The sequence below is a fragment of the Anolis sagrei genome, chromosome 8 (genome assembly GCF_037176765.1).
Source record: "Anolis sagrei isolate rAnoSag1 chromosome 8, rAnoSag1.mat, whole genome shotgun sequence".
Lineage (NCBI taxonomy): Eukaryota > Metazoa > Chordata > Lepidosauria > Squamata > Dactyloidae > Anolis > Anolis sagrei.
This window is the reverse complement of record NC_090028.1, coordinates 7593000-7615712: the sequence shown is the minus strand read 5'-3', so window position 1 is coordinate 7615712 and position 22713 is coordinate 7593000. Positions and strand designations below refer to the sequence as shown.

The following is a 22713-nucleotide window of genomic DNA, read 5'->3' as shown; positions in this document are numbered from 1 at the left end:
TTCTGCACAAAACGCTTATGAACGGATGCCAGAGCCGAAAGGAGCGCAGAAGAGCTTTGAAGTAAGGCTCGATTATGACTGCTGCCTGCAGCTTGCTTTCCTCCTCAGCAAATCTTATAATCAGGCAAGAACGGCTTCCAAAGGGCATATATATATATATATATATATCTCTCTCTCTCGCAGCAACCAAAACAGAGTTTCAGATCCATCCCAATCCAAAAATAATTGGAAAATGTCTCCCCAAACAAAAATAATTGGAAATGTCTCCCCAAACGTATTCTGTATTTCGATAAAGGAGAAAGAAGAAAGGCTCAACAGGGTGGCAATACACAGATGTTTTAAGGCTAAGCTCCAGCAAGGCAGCCTCAGTTGGAGGCATGGTTATCATTCCTGATTAGCATGCAGAAGAAATAGATGTGAATTATGCAGAAGATTTTTACACTTGCACCATTTGTAATGTGATACCGTATATACTCGAATATAAGCTGAGTTTTCAGCCCTTTTTTAGGCTAAAAAAGCCTCCCTTAGCTTACACTCGAGTCAAGGTTATTTATTATTTTACTCTGTTATCATTATCATTATATTTACATTATTTTTCTCTATTATTTTTATTACATTTATATTTTTCTCTTTTTTACTGTTATTATTACATGTATTATTTTACTCTATTTCTTCTTCTTACATTTACATTATTTTTTTCTATTATTTTTATTACATTTATTATTTTTCTCTTTGTTATTGTTATTATTGCATGTATTATTTTACTCTATTTCTTCTTCTTACATTTACATTATTTTTCTCTATTATTTTTATTACATTTATTATTTTTCTCTTTATTATTGTTATTATTACATGTATTATTTTACTCTATTTCTTCTTAAAATTTACATTATTTTTCTCTATTATTTTTATTACATTTATTATTTTTCTCTTTTTTACTGTTATTATTGCATGTATTATTTTACTCTATTTCTTCTTCTTACATTTACATTATTTTTCTCTATTATTTTTATTACATTTATTATTTTTCTCTTTGTTATTGTTATTATTGTTGTTGTTGTTCATTCGTTCAGTCGTCTCCGACTCTTCGTGACCTCATGGACCAGCCCACGCCAGAGCTCCCTGTCGGCCGTCACCACCCCCAGCTCCCTCAAGGTCAGTCCAGTCACTTCAAGGATGCCATCCATCCATCTTGCCCTTGGTCGGCCCCTCTTCCTTTTCCCTTCCACTTTCCCCAGCATAATTGTCTTCTCTAGGCTTTCCTGTCTCCTCATGATGTGACCAAAGTACTTCAACTTTGTCTCTAGTATCTTTCCCTCCAGTGAGCAGTCGGGCTTTATTTCCTGGAGGATGGACTGGTTGGATCTTCTCGCAGTCCAAGGCACTCTCAGAACTTTCCTCCAACACCACAGTTCAAAAGCATCTATCTTCCTTCGCTCAGCCTTCCCTAAGGTCCAGCTCTCACATCCGTAGGTGACTACAGGGAATACCATGGCTTTGACTAGGCGGATCTTTGTTTCCAGTCTGATGTCTCTACTCTTTACTATTTTATCGAGATTGGACATTGCTCTCCTCCCAAGAAGGAAGCGTCTTCTGATTTCCTGGCCACAGTCTGCATCTGCAGTAATCTTTGCACCTAGAAATACAAAGTCTGTCACGGCATCCACGGTTTCTCCCTCTATTTTCCAGTTGTCAATCATTCTTGTTGCCATAATCTTGGTTTTTTTGACGTTTAGCTGCAACCCGGCTTTTGCGCTTTCTTCTTTCACCTTGATTAGAAGGCTCCTCAGCTCCTCCTCGCTTTCGGCCATCAGAGTGGTGTCATCTGCATATCTGAGGTTGTTAATGTTTCTTCCAGCAATTTTCACCCCAGCTTTGCATTCATCCAGCCCCGCACATCCTCGCATGATGTGTTCTGCATACAAGTTAAAAAGGTTGGGTGAGAGGATGCAGCCTTGCCGTACGCCTTTCCCAATCTTGAACCAGTCTGTTGTTCCGAGGTCAGTTCTGACTGTTGCTACTTGGTCCTTGTACAGATTCCTCAGGAGAGAGGGAAGGGGGCTTGGGATGCCCATCCCACTAAGAACTTGCCACAATTTATTATGATCCACACAGTCAAAGGCTTTAGAAGAGTCAATGAAGCAGAAGTAGATGTTTTTCTGAAACTCCCTGCCTTTCTCCATTCTCCAGCGGATATTGGCAATTTGGTCTCTCGTTCCTCTGCCTTTTCTAAACCCAGCTTGAACGTCTGGCAACTCTCGCTCCATGTCTTGCTGGAGTCTTCCTTGCAGGATCTTGAGCATTACCTTGCTGGCATGAGAAATAAGGGCCACTGTATGGAAGTTTGAGCAGTCTTTCGCATTTCCCTTTTTTGGTATGGGGATATAAGTTGATTTTTTCCAGTCTGATGGCCATTCTTGTGTTTTCCATATTTGCTGGCAAATGGCATGCATCACCTTGACAGCATCATCTTTTAAGATTTTAAACAGTTCAGCTGGGATCCCGTCGTCTCCTGCTGCCTTGTTGTTAGCAATGCTTCTTAAGGCCCATTCAACCTCACTCCTCAGGATGTCTGGTTCCAATTCATTCACCACACCGTCAAAACTATCCTCAATATTATTATCCTTCCTATACAGATCTTCCGTATAGTCTCGCCACCTTCTCTTGATCTCTTCAGCTTCTGTTAGGTCCCTGCCATCTTTGTTTCTTATCATACCAATTTTTGCCTGAAATTTACCTCCAATGTTTCTAATTTTCTGGAAGAGGTTATAATTGTTATTATTACATGTATTATTTTAATTATTGTTATTATTACATGTATTATTTTACTCTATTTCTTCTTCTTACATTTACATTATTTTTCTCTATTATTTTTATTACATTTATTATTTTTCTCTTTATTACTGTTATTATTGCATGTAATATTTTACTCTATTTCTTCTTACATTTACATTATTTCTCTCTATTATTTTTATTACATTTATTATTTTTCTCTTTATTATTGTTATTATTATTACATGTATTATTTTACTCTATTTCTTCTTCTTCTTACATTTACATTTCTCTCTCTATTATTTTATGACATTGAATATTACTCTATTTTTATTATTACATTTATTCTTACTCCATTATTATTGTGATTATAACATTTGCATTAGTTTACACTATTATTTTTCTCTATTATTTTTATTACATGTATTATTTTTCTCTTTAATATTGTTATTATTACATGTATTATTTTACTCTATTTCTTCTTACATTTACAATATTTTTCTCTATTATTTTATTACATTGATTATTACTCTATTTTTATTATTATATTTATTCTTACTCTATTATTATTTTATTATTACATTTACATTATTTTACACTATTATTTTACTGAGGCCTTGTAGTATGTCACAGCAAATGAGATATATATGCTGGATTTGGGCTGAAAAAGCCCCCCTCGGCTTATAGTCAAGTCAAGGTTATTTATTATTTTACTCTGTTGTCATCATCATCATCATCATCATCATCATCATCATTACATTTATTATTTAATTCTATTTATTATTACTATTATTACATGTACATTATTTTCTCTATTATTTTTATTACATGTATTATTTTTCTTTTTATTATTGTTATTATTACATGTATTATTTTACTCTATTTCTTCTTCTTCTTACATTTACATTATTTTTCTCTATTATATTATTACATTGATTATTACTCTATTTTTATTATTACATTTATTTTTACTCCATTATTATTGCTATTATTACATTTACATTATTTTACACTATTATTTTACTGACACAAAAACATAGTATGTCACAGCAAACGAGATATATATGCTGGATTTCGTATCACAAAATCTATTTATTATTATTATTATTATTATTATTACATTTATTATTTTACTCTATTATTATTAATATTATTATTACATTTTATTATTTTCCTCTCTTTATTATTAATGGGATGATACGTAAGCACATTTACATTGAAGAAGGTTAGAATAATGTTTTAATCAGAGTTGGACAGTCTTAAGTGACATTAAGTCTAGTTGAGTCCGACTTGGGAGAGTAGCAATCATCTCTGTAGACACCTCCAAGGTCATGTGGCCGGCATGACTACATGGAGTGCCGTTATCTTCCTGCCAAAGCAGTACCTATTGATCTACTATTGATCCACTCATATTTGCATGTTTTTGAATTACTAGGGTGGCAGAAGCTGGGGCTAACAACGGGAGCTCACCCCGTCCCACAGATTCAAACCTCTGACCTTCTGGTCAGCAAGTTCTGCAGCTTAGCAGTTTAACTTGCTGTGCCACTACGGCCCTTTTTCCTGCTTCATACTCCCCTATCTATCTCAGCATCTCAGAAGCATTCTCTCTTGATGTTTCGCCTGCATCTATGGCAAGCATCCTCAGAGGTTGTGAGGTCAAGAGAGAAGGCTTCTGGAACATGGCCATACAGCCCGGAAAACTCACAGCAACCTAGTCATTCGGGCCATGAAAGCCTTCGACAGATAATATAGTGGTCCCTCGCTACTTTGCGGTTCGCTTTTTGCGGACTCGATGTTTCACGGGTTTTCAGTATGGGCTTAAGATTGTTTGTCTGTATGGAGAGGATTACGTGAAAAAATGTAATTATTATTATTATTACATTTATTATTTTATTAATAATATTATTATTACATTTTATTATTTTCCTCTTTGTTATTAATGGGAGGATACGTAACCACATTTACATTGAAGAAGGCTAGAATAATGTTAGAATAATAATAACACATTCAAGGAGGGTTATGTAGTGTGTAATTATTATTATTATTATTATTATTACATTTTATTATTTTCCTCTCTTTGTTATTAATGGGAGGATACGTAAGCTCATTTACATTGAAGAAGGTTAGAATAATGTTAGAATAATAATAACACGTTCACGGAGGGTTATGTAGTGTGTTATTATTATTATTATTATTACATTTTATTATTTTCCTCTCTTTGTTATTAATGGGAGGATACGTAACCACATTTACATTGAAGAAGGCTAGAATAATGTTAGAATAATAATAACACATTCAAGGAGGGTTATATAGTTGTAATTATTATTATTATTATTATTATTACATTTTATTATTTTCCTCTCTTTGTTATTAATGGGAGGATACGTAAGCACATTTACATTGAAGAAGGTTAGAATAATGTTAGAATAATAATAACACATTCAAGGAGGGTTATATAGTGTGTAATTATTATTATTATTATTATTATTATTACATTTTATTATTTTCCTCTCTTTGTTATTAATGGGAGGATACGTAAGCACATTTACATTGAAGAAGGTTAGAATAATGTTAGAATAATAATAACACATTCAAGGAGGGTTATATAGTGTGTAATTATTATTATTATTATTATTATTATTACATTTTATTATTTTCCTCTCTTTGTTATTAATGGGAGGATACGTAAGCACATTTACATTGAAGAAGGTTAGAATAATGTTAGAATAATAATAACACATTCGAGGGTTATATAGTGTGTAATTATTATTATTATTATTATTATTATTACATTTTATTATTTTCCTCTCTTTGTTATTAATGGGAGGATACGTAAGCACATTTACATTGAAGAAGGTTAGAATAATGTTAGAATAATAATAACACATTCAAGGAGGGTTATATAGTGTGTAATTATTATTATTATTATTATTATTATTATTACATTTTATTATTTTCCTCTCTTTGTTATTAATGGGAGGATACGTAAGCACATTTACATTGAAGAAGGTTAGAATAATGTTAGAATAATAATAACACATTCAAGGAGGGTTATATAGTGTGTAATTATTATTATTATTATTATTATTATTATTACATTTTATTATTTTCCTCTCTTTGTTATTAATGGGAGGATACGTAAGCACATTTACATTGAAGAAGGTTAGAATAATGTTAGAATAATAATAACACATTCAAGGAGGGTTATATAGTGTGTAATTATTATTATTATTATTATTATTATTACATTTTATTATTTTCCTCTCTTTGTTATTAATGGGAGGATACGTAAGCCCATTTACATTGAAGAAGGTTAGAATAATGTTAGAATAATAATAACACATTCAAGGAGGGTTATATAGTGTGTAATTATTATTATTATTATTATTATTATTATTATTACATTTTATTATTTTCCTCTCTTTGATATTAATGGGAGGATACGTAACCACATTTACATTGAAGAAGGTTGGAATAATGTTAGAATAATAATAACACGTTCAAGGAGGGTTATGTAGTGTGTAATTGTTATTATTATTATTACATTTTTTTATTTTCCTCTCTGTTACACTGTTCAACGGAGAAAAAGTTTCGGGCCTGAAAATAGTTGTTCTTTTATGATTTTGGGGTGCTGAAAACGAAAATGACATTTAAAAATGTATAATGGCTCTAGTTTTTATGATATAAGCAATCACGTGATCACATATGGTTGAAAAAATGCATGTTGCGACTTACACTATGGAAGATTCTAGAATACTCTAGAAAGTTTGATGACGTAGTATTAGTGCCGTGTGCAAAAGCCAGAAAGCCCTATATAAGGCCAGACTTTTGAGCGGTGAGGGTCAGTCAGTTGAAGACTGAGACAGTATCGTTAAACATCGTTTTACATTGTTCTTTTTACTGTAGTTATGCCTCCTTGCACGTGTGTCAATAAAGCACTATGGAAAAAAGAGATCAAGGACAATGGACTCCGTCAATGCTGTCAGACTCTTGCTGGAGCATTGGAAGAGGGAATTCTTTCCTCTTGAAAAGTCAAGAGAAGCAAACAGGATAGAAACTAAAGTCACAATTAAAGCAACATTTAAACTTTCAGACTTTTCAACTGCATTATTTATTTATTTGCTTTGCTTCTATACCGCTTTTCTCAGCTGAAATGGCGACTCAAAGCGGTTTACATAATACAAGTTATCACAACAATATCAAAAGGCAATTAAAACACATTATATTAGGCCTACTAATATAGTTTCTTGCTGCACAAACATAAACAATAGACTAATTAAATATATATTTCTCATGTATAAACTATTGGCAATATAATTTGACTAAAATTTAGTAAATATTCACCGTTTATATACATGCAGTAAGGTTAGGCGCATTATCATAATATTAACGAATTACCTATTGTGGAGAAAATTGAAATAGCTGTTGCATAAAAACCAGAGCCAATTAACACATTAAATTATTATATTTGAATTCAGCATGTTAAATTTATTAAGAAACTGCACATTTCGTTTCCGTAACTGAGAAAAACTGAAAATTTGTAGAACAGTAAATGGGAGGATATGTAAGAACATTTACATTGAAGGGGGTTAGAATAATGTTAGAATAATGATAACACGTTCAAGGAGGATTATGTAGTGTGTAATTGTTTGTGGAGGGTTTATGAAGACTTAAAATAGTGTACAACTACTAAAATAATGTAGAAATATTAAAATAAATATAAGATTCCTACTTTGCGGATTTTCACTTTTCGTGGGTGGTCCTAGAACGTAACACCCGCAATAAGTGAGTGAAGACTGTATATCATAGAATCAAAGAGTTGGAAGAGACCTCATGGGCCATCCAGTCCAACCCCGTTCTGCCAAGAAGCAGGAATATTGCATTCAAATCACCCGACAGATGGCCATCCAGCCTCTGTTTAAAAGCTTCCAAAGATGGAGCCTCCACCACACTCTGGGGCAGAGAGTTCCACTGCTGAACAGTTCTCACAGTCAGGAAGTTCTTCCTCATGTTCAGATGGAATCTCCTCTCTTGTAGTTTGAAGCCATTGTTCTGCGTCCTAGTCTCCAGGGAAGCAGAAAACAAGCTTGCTCCCTCCTCCCTGTGGATTCCTCTCACATATTTATACATGGCTATCATATCCCCTCTCAGCCTTCTCATATTCAGGCTAAACATGCCCAGCTCCTTAAGCCGCTCCTCATAGGGCTTGTTCTCCAGACCTTTTATCATTTTAGTCGCTCTCCTCTGGACACATTCCAGCTTGTCAATATCTCTCTTGAATTGTGGTGCCCAGAATTGGACACAATATTCCAGGTGTGGTCTTACCAAAACAGAATAGAGGGGTAGCATTACTTCCCTAGATCTAGACACTATGCTCCTATTGATGCAGGCCAAAATCCCATTGGCTTTTTTTGCCGCCACATCACATTGTTGGCTCATGTTTAACTTGTTGTCCACGAGGACTCCAAGATCTTTTTCACACGTACTGCTCTCGAGCCAGGCACCACCCCCATTCTGTTTCTTTGCATTTCGTTTTTCCTGCCAAAGTGGAGTATCTTGCATTTGTCACTGTTGAACTTCATTTTGTTAATTTTGGCCAATCATCTCTCTAATCTGTCAAGATCGTTTTGAATCCTGCTCCTGTCCTCTGGAGTATTGGCTCTCCCTCCCAATTTGGTGTCGTCTGCAAACTTGATGATCATGCCTTCTAACCCTTCGTCTAAGTCATTAATAAAGATCCTGAGCAGGACCGGGCCCAGGATGGAACCCTGGAGCACTCCACTTGTCACTTCTTTCCAGGATGAAGAGGAAGCATTAGTGAGCACCCTCTGGGTTGGTCCATTTAACCAATTACAGATCCACCTCACCGTAGTTTTGCCTACAGTGAGGTGGATCTGTAATTGGTTAAATCCATTTTCAAAAAGCTTAACACTCTCAAAACTGCAAACAATGACAACCTCAAGTCACAGAGTAAACCTCAGATTGAAAACAAATATTGAGAATGACTATATACTGTATACACAGAAGTAGTATGTCATTTTGTAGAAAGCCGCATAGTCCAGGATGTGGGAGCTACGAAGCAGGGCCGGGTTTCTTGGGAGCAGAGAACACAACTAATGGCGTTGCACAATATTGACCAATCCTCCCACCTTTCGCAGGTCATTTATCATGCGCAACAAACCGAGGCAGACAGACATACCTGCTCACTGTAGAGAACCTGCACATTTTTGATGATACGACAGTGTTTCTGAAGAATTGCTACAGCCTGAGCCAATGGCATTCCTGGAAGAGGAAGAAGAAAATGTCAAGAGTTACAGATGGTGTCCCAATTTAGCCATGCTGGCAGGAAGCTGTTTGCGCTGCAGGGTCAACATGTGGCAATCCTGGATGACTGGCCAAGATGAACAACAAGTTCCATCCAGGGAGTACATTTCTCATCAATTATTGGAACATAAGGTTGTTGTTTTTTTAAGAAATGATGAGCCACTAAATCAGACAATGTTCTGGAGATGAGACACATGATCCCAAAGACTGATCACCAGCAAATGAGCCATTTTTGAAATATGAAACCGTAAAACTCACACCCTTCCATCTATCCATTTACTGAGAGTAGAGTCAGCCCTACACATTCACTGGGTTTAGGGGTGTAGGGTCCCCTGAAAGTGGAAATCCATAATTTAATTTATTTCTCTAGGAATTTCTAAGTTCATCATTGTTTGAGTCCACAGGGTTCTCTGGATGTTGGTGAACTACAACTCAAAAACTCAAGGTCAATGCTCAGTATTTTCTATTGGTCATGGGAGTTCTATGTGCCAAATTTGGTTCAATTCCATAATTAGTGGAGTTCAGAACGCTCTTTGATTGTAGGTGAACTTTAAATCCCAGCAACTACAACTCCCAAATGTCAAGATCTATTTCTCCAAACTCCACCAGTGTTCACATTTGGGTGTATTGAGTATTCATGCCAAGTTTGGTTCAATTCCATTGTTGGTGGTGTTCAGAATGCTCTTTGATTGTAGGTGAACTATAAATCCCAATAACTACAACTCCCAAATGTCAAGATCTATTTTCCCCAAACTCCGCCAGTGTTCACATTTGGGCTTACTGAGTATTCATGCCAAGTTTGGTCCAGATCCATCATTGTTTGAGTCCACAGGGTTCTCTGGATGTTGGTGAACTGCAACTCCAAAACTCAAGGTCAATGCTCACCAAACCCTTCCAGTATTTTCTGTTGGTCATGGGAGTTCTGTGTGCCAAGTTTGGTTCAATTCCATAATTGGTGGAGTTCAGGATGCTCTTTGATTGTAGGTGAACTATAAATCCCAGCAACTACAACTCCCAAATGTCAAGATCTATTCCCCCAAACTCCACCAGTGTTTACATTTGGGCACATTGAGTATTCATGGCAAGTTTGCTCCAGATCCATTACTGTTTGAGTCCGCAGTACTCTCTGGAGGTAGGTGAACTACAACTCCAAAACTCAAGGTCAATGCTTGGTATTTTCTGTTGGTCATGGGTGTTCTGTGTGCCAAGCAGCTCAATTCCATCATTGGTGAAGTTCAGAATGCTCTTTGATTATAGGTGAACTATACATCCCAGCAACTACAACTCCCAAATATCAAGGTCTATCTTCCCCAAACCCCACCAGTATCCACATTTGGGCATATTGAGTACTCGTGCCAAGTTTGATCCTGATCCATCATTGTCTGAGTCCACAGTGCTCTCTGGATGTAGTTGAACTACAACTCCAAAACCCAAGGTCAATGCCCACCAAACCCTTCTAGTATTTTCTGTTGGTCATGAGAGCTTTGTGTCCCAAATTTGGTTGAATTCCATCATTGGCAGAGTTCGGAAAGCTCTTTGATATTGTAGGTGAACTATAAATACCAGCAACTACAACTCCCAAATGGCAAAATCAATCCTCCCCTCAACCCCACCAGTATTCAAATTTGGGCGTATCGAGTATTTGTGCCGAATGAATGAAAATACATCCTGCATATCAGATATTTACAAGACGATTCATAACAAGAGCAAAATTACAGTTGTGAAGTAACAATGAAAATATTGTTAAGGTTGGGGGCCACCACAGCATGAGGAACTGTATTAAGGGGTCACGACATTAGGAAGGTTGAGAACCGCTGCTCTAGGAATCTGGGTTGTTGTAGTTTTTTTTCGGGCTATATGGCCATGTTCTAGAGGCATTCTCTCCTGACGTTTCGCCTGCATCTATGGCAAGCATCCAGCATCCAATCTAAGCATTGGTCCAGTGAATGAAAATACACCCTGCATATCAGATATTTACATTACGATGCATAACAGTAGCAAAATGATAGTTATGATGTAGCAACGAAAATAATTTTATGGTTGGGGGTCACCACCACATGAGGAACTGTATTAAGGGGTCGTGGCATTAGGAAGGTTGAGAAACACTGACATAAGAGGTAAGGGTATTTCATATATCTATAGGTTGTATAGGGCCCCCGGTGGCGCAGTGGGTTAAAGCACTGAGCTGCTGAGCTTGTTGATCAAAAGGTCGCAGGTTCGAATCCGGGGAGCGGCGTGAGCTTCCGCTGTCAGCCCTAGCTTCTGCCAACCTAGCAGTTCGAAAACATGCAAATGTGAGTAGATCAATAGGTACCGCTCCATCTAAAACACAGACATGCGCCTTTCACCTTAAGAACAGACAAGCATCCCGAGCTCTGAGGATTACCTGGGAAGGAATCCCACTGGAGCATTGCAGCGCACCCAAATACCTGGGAGTCACTCTGGACCGTGCTCTGACCTACAAGAAGCACTGCCTGAACATCAAACAAAAAGTGGGCGCTAGAAACAACATCATACGAAAGCTGACTGGCACAACCTGGGGATCACAACCAGACACAGTGAAGACATCTGCCCTTGCGCTATGCTACTCTGCTGCTGAGTATGCATGCCCAGTGTGGAACACATCTCATCACACTAAAACAGTGGATGTGGCTCTTAATGAGACATGCCGCATTATCACGGGGTGTCTGTGCCCTACACCACTGGAGAAATTACACTGCTTAGCCGGTATTGCACCACCTGACATCCGCCGGGAAGTAGCAGCCAATAGTGAAAGGACCAAGGCAGAGACATCTCCAGCTCATCCCCTGTTTGGGTATCAGCCAGCACGTCAACGACTTAAATCAAGACATAGCTTTCTTAGAACTACAGAGACACTCGCTGGAACACCCCAGCAAGCGAGAGTCCAAAAGTGGCAGGCCCAAACCCAGCACCTCAATTCATGGGTGATACCAGATGAGAGACTCCCCCCTGGGCACTCAGAAGACTGGGCGACTTGGAAGGCGCTGAACAGATTGCGCTCTGGCACCACGAGATGCAGAGCCAATCTTAAGAAATGGGGCTACAGGGTGGAATCCTCGGCATGCGAGTGCGGAGAAGAACAAACCACTGACCACCTGCTGCAATGCACCCTGAGCCCTGCCACATGCACGATGGAGGACCTTCTTGCGGCAACCCCAGAGGCACTCCAAGTGGCCAGATACTGGTCAAAGGACATTTAACCAAATACCAAATTTACAAAATCTGTGTGGTTTTTTTTTTCTTTTTTTTTCTTTTTCATTTTAATCTCTGTGTTTGTTTTGCTCTGTTAGAATTGTAAAACAATGGTTGCTGATGACACGATAAATAAATACCGCTCCGGCGGGAAGGTAACGGCGCTCCATGCAGTCATGCCGGCCACATGACCTTGGAGGTGTCTACGGACAACGCTGGTTCTTCGGCTTAGAAATGGAGATGAGCACCACACCCCAGAGTCAGACATGACTGGACTTAATGTCAGGGGACAACCTTTACTATAGGTTGTATAGCTTCTGCAGAAAGCCAATAGCTTTCACCAAGTCTGCCCTACATTGCAGCAGCCAGGAAAAACATCACAAACCAAAAATAAGACATTCACTGTCAGTTTAGCAGTGTAACTGATCTAATACAAATGGGAAAGAAAATATATTTTTGCCTCCATTACTTCTCATCTGTCTTTGTAAATGCAAGACACGCAGAATTGTTATTGCGTTGTATTTTTGGAAGGGCTGGGAGAAGGGAGGTAAATTATTACCTGTGGCTTTGATCCCGAAAGGGCTGCAATGCTGGCTAACCTATCAGTATTCACCTCCCAGTCTCCTGTTTCTCACGCATCAGGTCTGCTCAAGTAACTGTGTAATCATCGCAGGAAGAGAACAAGCTTTTCTAAGCTGAACTGTTCAAATCATTTAGCAGCCAGAAAGCAATGGAGAGATGGGCTTGGCCTGAAAGCAAGCAGGAGGGAACCCATTGGTGAAGAAAAGGAGCTGCTTGAGGAAGACAGTAGTCTATCCACATTTGCAGATTTGATTACACTAAGGGCCCTTCCAGACAGGCCCTATATCCCAGGATCCGATCCCAGATTTTCTGTTTATCCCAGATTATCTAGCAGTGCGGACTCATTAAATCTAGATTAGTCCAGAGGACAGGAGCAGAATTCAAAACGATCTTGACAGATTAGAGAGATGGGCCAAAACTAACAAAATGAAGTTCAACAGTGACAAATGCAAGATACTCCACTTTGGCAGAAAAAATGAAATGCAAAGATACAGAATGGGGGACGCCTGGCTCGAGAGCAGTACGTGTGAAAAAGATCTTGGAGTCCTCGTGGACAACAAGTTAAACATGAGCCAATAATGTGATGTGGCGGCAAAAAAAGCCAATGGGATTTTGGCCTGCATCAATAGGAGCCTAGTGTCTAGATCTAAGGAAGTAATGCTACCCCTCTATTCTGCCTTGGTTAGACCACATCTGGAATATTGTGTCCAATTCTGGGCACCACAATTCAAGAGAAATATTGACAAGCTGGAATGTGTCCAGAGGAGGGCGACTAAAATGATCAAGGGTCTGGAGAACAAGCCCTATGAGGAGCGGCTTAGGGAACTGGACATGTTTAGCCTGAAGAAGAGAAGGCTGAGAGGAGATATGATAGCCATGTATAAATATGTGAGAGGAAGCCACAGGGAGGAGGGAGCAAGCTTGTTTTCTGCTTCCTTGGAGACTAGGACGCAATGGAACAATGGCTTCAAACTACAAGAGAGGAGATTCCATCTGAACATTAGGAAGAACTTCCTGACTGTGAGAGCCGTTCAGCAGTGGAACTCTCTGCTCCAGAGTGTGGTGGAGGCTCCTTCTTTGGAAGCTTTTAAACAGAGGTTGGATGGCCATTTGTCAGGGGTGATTTGAATGCAATATTCCTGCTTCTTGGCAGGGGGTTGGACTGGATGGCCCATGAGGTCTCTTCCAACTCTTTGATTCTATGATTCTATGAAAGCAGAAAATCTGGGATCAGATCATGGAATATAAGGCCTGTCTATTTCTGTTTTATTGACTACTAGCTGTACCCGCCACGCGTTGCTGTGGCCAACCCCTCTTTCTTTCTTTTCCTCCTTCCTTCACTCCCTCTTTCCTTCCTGTTTTTCCTTCTCTTCTTTCTTCCTTCTCTATCTCTTTTCTTCCTTCCCCCCTTTTTTCTTTCCCTCCCTCTTTCTCTCCTTTCTTCCTTCTCTACCACTTTCCTTCCTTCCTTCTCTCTTTGCTTCCAGGCTTCCTTCTCCCTTTCCTTCTTTCTTTCTTTCCCTCCCTCTTTCTTTTCTTTTCTTTCTTTTTTTCCTCCCCTTCCCTCCCTCTTTCTTCCCTTTTTTCTGTATTGTCATTTAGCTTTTGGGGGATTTTTAAGTCCCTTCTGCTGTGATTTTCAGTGTTTTTGTGAGTGAAGGACATACATTGGGTTGTTAGGTGTATTGTGTCCAAATTTGGTGCCAATTCATCCAGTGGTTTTTGAATTCTGTTAATCCCACAAACAAACATTACGTTGCTGTGGCCCACATTGGGGTTCTGTGTGGGAGGTTTGGCCCAATTCTATCATTGGTGGGGTTCAGAATGCTCTGTAATTGTAGGTGAACTATAAATCCCAGCAACTACAACTCCCAAATGTCAAGATTCTATTTTCCCCTAACTCCATCAGTGTTCACATTTGGGCATATTGAGCATTCTTGTAGAGTTTGGTCCAGATCATCGTTTGAGTCCACAGTGATCTTTGGATGTAGGTGAACTACAACTCCAAAACCAAAGGACACTGCCCACCAAACCCTTCCAGTATTTTCTGTTGGTCATGGGAGAACTGTGTGCCAGGTTTGGTTCAATTCCCTCGTTGGTGGGGTTCAGAATGCTCTTTGATTGTAGGTGAACTCTTTGATTGTAGGTGAACTTTTGCTTTGATCGGGATATAAAGATCGGGATATAAAGGCAACTGCAGTTCCCAAATGTCAAGGTCTATTGCCCCCAAACCCCCCCCCCCCCTGTGTTCATAGTTGGGCATATGGAATATTCATGCCAGGTTTGGTCCAGATCCATCACTGAGTGCACCGTGCTCTCTGGATGTAGATGAACTACAACTCCAAAACTCAAGGCCAATGCCCACCAAATCCTTCCAGTATTTTCTGTTGGCCATGGGAGAACTGTGTACCACGTTTGGTTCAATTCCATCGTTGATGGGGTTCAGAATGCTCTTTGATTGTAGGTGAACTATAAATCCCAGCAACTACAACTCCCAAATGACAAAATGAATTTTTTTGAGTGAAGGACATACATTGGGTTGTTAGGTGCCTCGAGTCCAAATTTGGTGTCAATTCGTCCAGTAGTTTTTGAGTTCTGTTAATCCCACAAACGAACATTACATTTTTATTTATATAGATTCTAAAACCTTTGACTGTGTGGATCATAATACAGGGAGCGTACAACTCCCCTGTTGCGCCATCTCCATTGGCTGCCAATTAGCTTCCGAGCACAATTCAAAGTGCTGGTTTTAACCGACAAAACCCTATACGGTTCCGGCCCAGTTTACCTGTCCGAACGTATCTCCCCTATGAACCATCAAGAGTGTTAAGATCGTCTGGAGAGGCCCTGCTCTCGGTCCCACCATCTTCGCAGGCGCGTCTGGTGGGAACGAGAGACAGGGTCTTTTCTGTGGTGGCCCCTCGGCTATGGAATTCCCTCCCAAATGAAATTAGATCTGCTCTTTCCCTCCAGACCTTTAGGAAGTTAGTGAAAACCTGGCTGTAGAACAAAGCTTTTGCAGAATAATGTCTGAGACTGGCAATCGAACAAAGTAACTGACCACAATATATGGACTAAATATATGGACTGAGCTGGACATGATTTTATCTTGGCAAACGGCTTTTATGTAATTTATCCTATATGTATTTTGTAATTTAATATTGCTGTATTATGTTTTAGATTTTTATGTTAGCATTGAATCTTTGCTGTCAGCCGGTCTGAGTCCCTCTATGGAGGTAGAGAAGATCAGGATATAAAAGTTTTAGATAAAATAAATCTATCTATATAAAAATGCTCTGTGCATAATGAGTACCTTACAAACAAAAGAAACAATGAATGAAAGCACACCAAATTTGGCAACAAAACGTCTCACAACACAAGGAGTGAGAGCCGTTCAGCAGTGGAACTCTCTGCCCCGGAGTGTGGTGGAGGCTCCTTCTTTGGAAGCTTTTAAGCAGAGGCTGGATGGCCATCTGTCAGGGGTGATTTGAATGCAATATTCCTGCTTCTTGGCAGGGGGTTGGACTGGATGGCCCATGAGGTCTCTTCCAACTCTTTGATTCTATGATTCTATGATTCTATGACCATCACTCAAAAAATTGTGATTTTGTCATTTGGGAGTTGTAGTTGCTATGATTTATAGTTCACCTACAATCAAAGAGCATTCTGAACCCCACCAACTTTGGAATTGAACCAAACTTGGCACACAGGAATCCCATGACCAACAGAAAATACTGGAAGGGGAGGCTAATTTGCAACTCCATAAAAATCTCCAGCAAGCATGCAAAGAATGAGGAAGTAGTTCATCACTGTAACAAATGGACGGTGAAGTGACAGCTCCCCTGGTGGCCAGAATGCCCTCATGAAAAAGCTGGAATGTTAAATAGCCTCTCTGTGTCTGTCTATATATGTTGTGTGTCTATGGCATTAAATGTTTGCCCTGTATATGTATATTGTAATCCACCCTGAGTCCCCTGCGGGGTGAGAAGGGCGGAATATAAATACTGTAAATAAATAATCTATATATATAAATCTGTTAGGTTGGTTCAACCGGACAGCAAAACTCCACAACCCCCCAACGAAACTTAACCAAAATTCCCATGCCCATAACACAACCCACAAGGTACAAACATATCTACTCAAAATGAAAAACAACACAACAACACACTCACAAAACGGCAAAACAACAAAACTCAAAAACTCCCCAACGAAACTTAACCAAAATTCCCATGCCCATAACACAACCCACAAGGTACAAACATATCTACTCAAAATGAAAAACAACACAACAACACACTCACAAAACAGCAAAACAACAAAACTAAAAAAAAACCCCAACGAAACTTAACCAAAATTCCCATGCCCATAACACAACCAACAAGGTACAAACATATCTACTCAAAATGAAAAACAACACAACAACACACTCACAATACGTCAAAACAACTGAGCATGCGCATTGGCGCCCAGCCGCAAGTTCCCTGGGTGCGCACACAGCCTTCCGGCCAACGTTCCCTCTGCGGAAGCCATGCCCACTCCAAGCCCCGCCGCGCCGTTTCCCGCACACACACACACCCTGCCGCACGCACACACACAACCCCACGCTCCATCACTCCCCCACCGCCACACACACGCAACCCCACGCTCCATCACTCCCCCCGCTGCCGCACACACACACGCAACCCCACGCTCCATCACTCCCCCCGCTGCTGCTCACACACACAAAACCCCACACTCCATCACTCCCCCCGCTGCCGAACACACACACGCAACCCCATGCTCCCTCACTCCCCCGCCGCTGCACACACACACGCAACCCCATGCTCCATCACTGCCCCCGCCGCCGCACACACACACGCAACCCCATGCTCCATCACTCCCCCCGCCGTTGCACACACACACGCAACCCCACGCTCCATCATTCCCCCCCGCCGTTGCACACACACACGCAACCCCACACTCCATCACTCCCCTCGCCACCGCACACACACACACAACCCCACTCCCCCCACCGCCGCACACACACACACAACCCCACGCTCCATCACTCCCACCGCCGCCGCACACACATACACAACCCCACGCTACATCACTCCCCCCACTGTCGCACACACACGCTATTATTCCTATTAGACCCTGGGGGAATGGGAGTGGTGTCAGGTCCCAGAGGCAATGCATTGCATTATTGTTATTGTTATGATGGTGGTGAAATAAAAGGAAATAAAAAGTGAAAGAAGGAAGCAAGCAGGGAGGGAAGAAAGGCAAAGGAAGAAAGGGGAGGGAATGAAGGAAAGAGAGAAGGATGAAACCAAGTAGTGAAAGAAGGAAAGAAAGAAAGAGGTAGAGAAGGAAGAAAGGAGAGAAAGGGGGAGGAAAAGAGGGAAGGAATAGGTAGGGACCTCTCTTTCATAATAGTCCAGATATCTACCTCAACTTTGATAAGTTTTACTATAGGCCACAGCAACGCGTGGCAGGGCACAGCTAGTAAATAAATAAAATACTTGGGATATCAAGTTAAACCTCATACTACCATTGAACTCTACAGGATACATGAGACTGTAGATTGCTTTACGAAACATTATTCTGTGTCTTTAAAAGCATTTCAGTTATTCCAAGAAAACATATTTATCTAATTTTCTGTCCTTTTGCTTTCCAAATTTCATTTTTCCCTGTTAGAGAACGTGTGGAAAAAAAGTCCTCAGGGACTCTCTTATTCATGCTTTCCTTCAGATTTGGCGATTTTTCGATTCTCCGCACTCCCTTTGCTCTTACGCCTCAAATTTAGATGCCGTTCTAGTTACGATTTAGTTGCACAACTTAGCACCGTAGGGGTGAGAGCTAGTGATGGGAGCAGCGATTTCAGGGAAATTCAGGAAGCATTACTAATGGATCCGTTCCAGTGGTGCTTGCTGCTCGGGGATTCCCAAGAGGGACTCCTTGCCAGCAATCAGAACATGTTCTTTGCAGAGTAATTTATCATTGCCACTGTGCTACTGAGGTAGACAGCCACGTTCCTGCTTTTCTGATCTGTGGTGCAGAGTAAAATAGAAACAACATTCCGTCCAACAGAAAGACTTCACACATTGCGATATCTAGTTTATGAAAAAACTGAAAGGACGTGTCAACATTGGTACTAATGGCACAAAATCCCCAACAAACATGGTAATGACGAACACAAAAGATGACACCTCAGCTTCTTCTAATGTGGCACCATCTAAATGTGTTGGAATCCAACTCTCAAAGGTCTCAGGTAGCGCCAGAGGCGGCCCTAGGTAATTTTCAATGGTAAGCAAACAGTATTTTGGTGCACCCCCCCCCCCCCCACCAATCATTGATATATATTTTCTGTTCGTCGTGGGAGTTCTGTATGCCATATTTAGTTCAATTCCATCATTGGTGGAGTTCAGAATGCTCTTTGATTGTAGGTGAACTATACATCCCAGTAACTACACTTGCCGCACTTGCTCCCTTGCCTGGCCCGTTTTGGGTCCGGAGGTGTGCCTGAAGACCCCGGCGTGTGCACCAAAAGTCACCTCTTCTCCTGACTTTCTCCTCATTGGGACCGAGAGAGAGAGAGAGAGAGAGAGAGAGAGAGGTGGAGATGGTCACCTTTCCTGAAGGTAGGCGCAAAAACAAAGGAGGGAGCGGAGGTGGGAGATACCTCCAGCCGGAGAGGCTCTCTCTCTCTCTCTCTAGAGAAGGAAGGAAACAGAGAAGAAAATAAAAAAGTGAAAGAGGAAGGAAGGAGAGAAGGAACGAAAGAGGGAAGGAAGGAAAGAAGGAAGGAAGGAAGGAAGGAGACAAGGAAGGATGAAACCAAACAGCAAAGGAAGCGAGAAAAGAAACAGGTAGAGAAGGAAGAAAGAAGAGAAAGAAAAAGAGGGAAAGAAGGAAAGAGGGAGGGAAGGAAGGAGAGAGAAAAAGAAGGAGGTGAAAGACGGAGGGAAGGTTTGCCACAGCAATGCGTGGCAGGTACAGCTAGTATATATATATATACCTCTTTTTCTTGCGGCTAGCATATATATAGATATAGATATAGTTATAGATATAGATACAGATATCAGGCCTTTTCTTCTTGCCAGGATATCTACTAATATCTCCATCCCACTGCTACTAGTTAGCGCAACCAGCGCCCTGTCTTGTAAACACATGCAGGCCTTTTGTTTTCAAGTAAACCATGGGATGAAACCTTGTGTACATGAGCTCCCTCCTGTCGTACGATGTAATGAAAAGCTTCCTGGCCAGGTTAAACCACAGTTTCCCATTATATCCAAAGAAAGAAACTGTGGTCAATCGCCAACAGGAAACTGTGGTATAACAAAACCCAGACAGACCTCTTTTCTGATGTAGAAGAAAAAGCAGGAATAAGAGAACACTGTTACAGCATGTAGGCTAGATGTGTACCGTGTCTTCTGTGCAGTCTGTCCTCATCTGAACTGGGAATCAACCATAATTAAATATTCCCTGGTCCAGAAATAGTATCTCATACAATGATAGGTTTCTGCATTTGTAACAACGAAGGTTCCCAGGGAAGAACAAACATTATATTGTAAAATATGTACCATTACTTGTGTGTCAACATGTGTGTGTATGTATTAAAAATACATACAGACACACACACAATGTACCTATGATCACAGCAGCATGGAGCCATCCTTAGGCCTAAATACCATATATACTTGAGTATAAGCCGGGTTTTTCAGCCCCCTTTTTAGGCTGAAGAAGTCCTCCTCAGGTTATACTAGAGTCAAAGTCATTTATTATTTTACTTTGTTGTTGTTCATTTATTTACGGCATTTATATACCACCCTTCTCACCCCAAAGGGGACTCAGAGCAGCTTACAAGATATATTTTCATACAATATATTATATTATTAGCATAGTACAATATCAGTATTATATATTAATATATTGCACTATACCATTATATTGTAATATTATTAGTAATATTACATGTAATGTAAATATATCATTATAATTATAATATTGTATTATTATTACTAGTATAATAGGGAGCTTTGAGATGGTTGAACAGAAGCTCTCCGAAGCTCTAGGTGCTCTTACTGTCTATTACAGGGAAAACCAACTGATCCCTAATCCATCTAAAACACAGACATGTGCCTTTCACCTTAAAAACAGACAAGCATCCTGAGCTCTGAGGATAACCTGGGAAGGAATCCCACTGGAGCATTGCAACAAACCCAAATACCTGGGAATCACTCTGGACCGTGCTCTGACCTACAAAAAGCACTGCCTGAACATCAAACAAAAAGTGGGTGCTAGAAACAATATCATACGAAAGCTGACTGGCACAACCTGGGGCTCACAACCAGATACAGTGAAGACATCTGCCCTTACGCTATGCTACTCTGCTGCTGAGTACGCATGCCCAGTGTGGAACACATCTCACCACACTAAAACAGTGGATGTGGCTCTTAATGAGACATGCCGCATTATCACAGGGTGTCTGCGCCCTACACCACTGGAGAAATTACACTGCTTAGCCGGTATTGAACCACCTGACATCCGCCGGGAAGTTGCAGCCAATAGTGAAAGGACCAAGGCAGAGACATCTCCAGCTCATCCCTTGTTTGGGTATCAGCCAGCACGTCAACAACTTAAATCAAGAAATAGTTTTCCTAGATCTACAGAAACACTCACTGGAACACCTCAGCAAGCGAGAGTTCAAAAGTGGCAGGCTCAAACCCAGCACCTCAATCCGTGGGTGATACCAAATGAGAGACTCCCCCCTGGGCACACAGAAAACTGGGCAAATTGGAAGGCGCTGAACAGACTGCGCTCTGGCACCACGAGATGCAGAGCCAATCTTAAGAAACGGGGCTACAAAGTGGAATCCACGACATGCGAGTGTGGAGAAGAGCAAACCACTGACCACCTGCTGCAATGCACCCTGAGCTCTGCCACATGCACAATGGAGGACTTTCTTGCGGCAACACCAGAGGCACTCCAAGTGGTCAGATACTGGTCAAAGGACATTTAATCAGCTACCAAGTTTGCAAAATTTGTGTTTTTTTTATCTGTTTGTTTGTTTTGTTCTGTTAGAAATGTAATACAATGTTCTGGTTGCGGATGACACGATAAATAAAATTACTAGTATTATATTGTATTACATTATAATATTCTAAATATTATATGTATATTATTGTTGTTATTATTATTACATTTATTGTTTTACTCTATTTATTATTATTACATTTATTGTTTTACTCTATTATTATTACATTTATTTTTTACTCTATTATTATTACATTTACAATATTTTACTCTATTATTTTTATTACATTTATTATTTTACTCATTATTATTATTATTATTATTATTACATGTATTACTTTATTATTATTACATTGATTATTTTACTCTGTTATTATTCTTACATTTAGTCTTTTGCTCTAGCTAATAATATTAATAATTGGCTAATAATATTAGCCAATTCTATTATGCAACACCATAATAAAAAAACAACTATGTAGTGTTGTTGATGCTACCACAAGGTAAAGCAAGCACAAACCATTGGCAGTGATCCAGTACAATTAAGTATGACAATATATTAAGGCAGATTTGCTGCATAAACAAGACAAGACTATCCTATAGAACAGTGTTTCTCAACCTTCCTCATGCCGTGACCCCTTAATACAGTTCCTCATGTGGTGGTGACCCCCAACCATAACATTATTTTCATTGCTACTTCATAACTATAATTTTGCTACTGTTATGAATTGTAATGTAAATACCTGATATGCAGGATGTATTTTCATTCACTGGACCAAATTTGGCACAGATACTCGATATGCCCAAATT

General features: G+C 39.9%; 1 protein-coding gene across 1 annotated transcript in view; it reads right to left on the bottom strand.

Annotated features, from left to right (window-relative positions):
• PHAF1 (phagosome assembly factor 1) overlaps nt 1–22713 on the bottom strand; it is a 110958-nt gene that overhangs the window by 66827 nt on the left and 21418 nt on the right. Inside the window, exon 3 of the mRNA XM_067471011.1 lies at nt 8972–9054. Coding sequence (XP_067327112.1) covers nt 8972–9054 — 83 coding nt within the window. The remainder of the gene's footprint in view (nt 1–8971; nt 9055–22713) is intronic.